The 1935-nt window shown below is 36.3% G+C and overlaps 1 protein-coding gene across 1 annotated transcript in view; it reads right to left on the reverse strand.

Moving 5' to 3' along the window:
- The window catches only part of LOC147819254 (coxsackievirus and adenovirus receptor homolog), an 8165-nt gene extending 6230 nt beyond the window's left edge, over positions 1-1935 (reverse strand). Inside the window, exon 1 of the mRNA XM_087173320.1 lies at positions 1828-1935. Within this exon, the coding sequence (XP_087029446.1) occupies positions 1828-1897 (70 nt within the window). The 5' untranslated portion in view covers positions 1898-1935. The remainder of the gene's footprint in view (positions 1-1827) is intronic.

A 1935-nucleotide genomic window follows, 5' to 3' on the forward strand; every position in this document is an offset into this window, starting at 1 on the left:
CCTCTGTGTTTACGACACTTCCAGAGGTCCTTGAAGTCACCGTAGACCTCTGTCTTATTATAGTTCTCTACATCGAACCCTCTGATGTCTGTTCGTTGAACTTAATTAAAACATCAGAGAAGTCGTCTCATCAACTGATCTGAATCAGCTGTTTGTGCCCGACTGCATTCATACGTTGCCATGGTGATTTTAATTACTAAGTTTCTCAGGCAGCCAAAACTTTACAAACACTTGACATTGGACTTGAAGGCCTTTAACGAGATCACTGGTTCAGTTAGTTCAGTCTCACTCATTTTAGCTCAGCTTCAATTTAAAGTTGAGATGTGACATCACAGACAAGTTGATGTTGAAATGATTTCTGTTGTTACAGCTGTTTGTCCGTTGGTGATGAGTTCAAATGTTAGCAGCACCTACATTTGCTCTACAGACTCTGCCCTGGATTGTTTCAGGAATGATGTTGGTGGACTCTGGACCTCAGGCCAGTGTCCTCGTCCCTGATCAGAGGGGGGTCAAAGGTCAAAGGTCAAGGTCACTGTGGCCTCACAAAACACAGTTTTGGCCTAGAGAACGCAATATCTCTGTAACGCCTTGAAGGAATTTCTTCAAATTTGGTAAAAACATTCACCTGGACTTATTTTGGTGGCTAAAGCTCAAAGTTCAAAATATGTATGAGAACTGGTTAACTGTCCAATTACAGTTAAGATTAGATTTGTGAAAATTACAGATAATTTTTATCATTGAAAAGTCATAATTACTGTCATTTCACAGATTGTGACTTTTATTATAGTTCTGTAACTTTTAAAATTCAGACTCACATAGTGACTGACACACTGTGCCTTTAAAAAATATATATATCTCACCACATGTAGAGGCCTGGTCATGTGAGTAAGAGCTTGAACTTCTTGAATTGAAAAGTCTTGAATTCTTTCATTATCAAACAGCATGAAGGAACTGAGAGGGTAAAACCAGGAAACAACAAATCTTCATCTCTGCAAAGACCAGAAGTGAGAAAACGTGTGAGCGACGCCCTGCACCTGTTTTACTTAAAATATCCATTAAATACACATGATCTGAAATTAATGGTGGATTCTTATAATTACAATCATAATTATTTGTTTAATAACAGTGTTTGGACATTTTCTATTAGATAAATCCATTAATGTATTTTCTGTAACATTAATAAAATACAAGACTTTTATGCAAAGTTACACATAAAAACTCTAATTATGATGAATATGGTCTAAAATTAACATTATTGTTGCACTGAGCCTGATTACCAGTTTCACAACAGTATTTTGACATTTTTTTTTAAAAGGTAAATCAAATGTTTTGTAGATGGTTTATTATTTTATTACATAAATACAATAAATAAAAATGATCAATAAATCTCTCAGTAACTCTCAGGCAGGAGCCGCAGCCACATTTTATATGTCATCAGATATTTCAGCGCCCACAGTTCAGTTATGTTTACCAGTAATTCATCGGTTTTGATTTCTCTGAAGTAAACTTTCGGAAGTAGTGACGACACCCTGCACATCCGCTGACAGGTATATGTTCAAAAACTGCACGGATCATTAAATGATTGTAGTGGATCAGAAGGATCCTGCAATTAAAACCCTTCACCTGTGTTGTAGAGGCTGATGTTTCAATATTGATCTGTGCTAATTATCAGTTTTCATATTACATCAACCGACTTTTTTTAAACTAAGATGCTGATGTAACAGGTGCATGTGTTTTCATTATCAGACTCAATAATAAATATACAGATTTTTCAGCCAGTAACACAGAAAAGAATTAAAGTTGATTATCAGTCTAAAGTTTTCTTACGGTTTACATCAGCAAACGTTGCTCCAGACCAGGTCAGGACACAGAGACACAGCAGAGGAAGACGCTCCATAGTTCTCGATGTCGTCTAAACACTGATCATCGCTGTTG

Source organism: Seriola lalandi, unplaced genomic scaffold, assembly GCF_002814215.2.
Source record: "Seriola lalandi dorsalis isolate HSWRI2012SDOR001 ecotype SW California unplaced genomic scaffold, Sedor1 jcf7180002054172, whole genome shotgun sequence".
NCBI classification, from domain to species: Eukaryota; Metazoa; Chordata; class Actinopteri; order Carangiformes; family Carangidae; genus Seriola; species Seriola lalandi.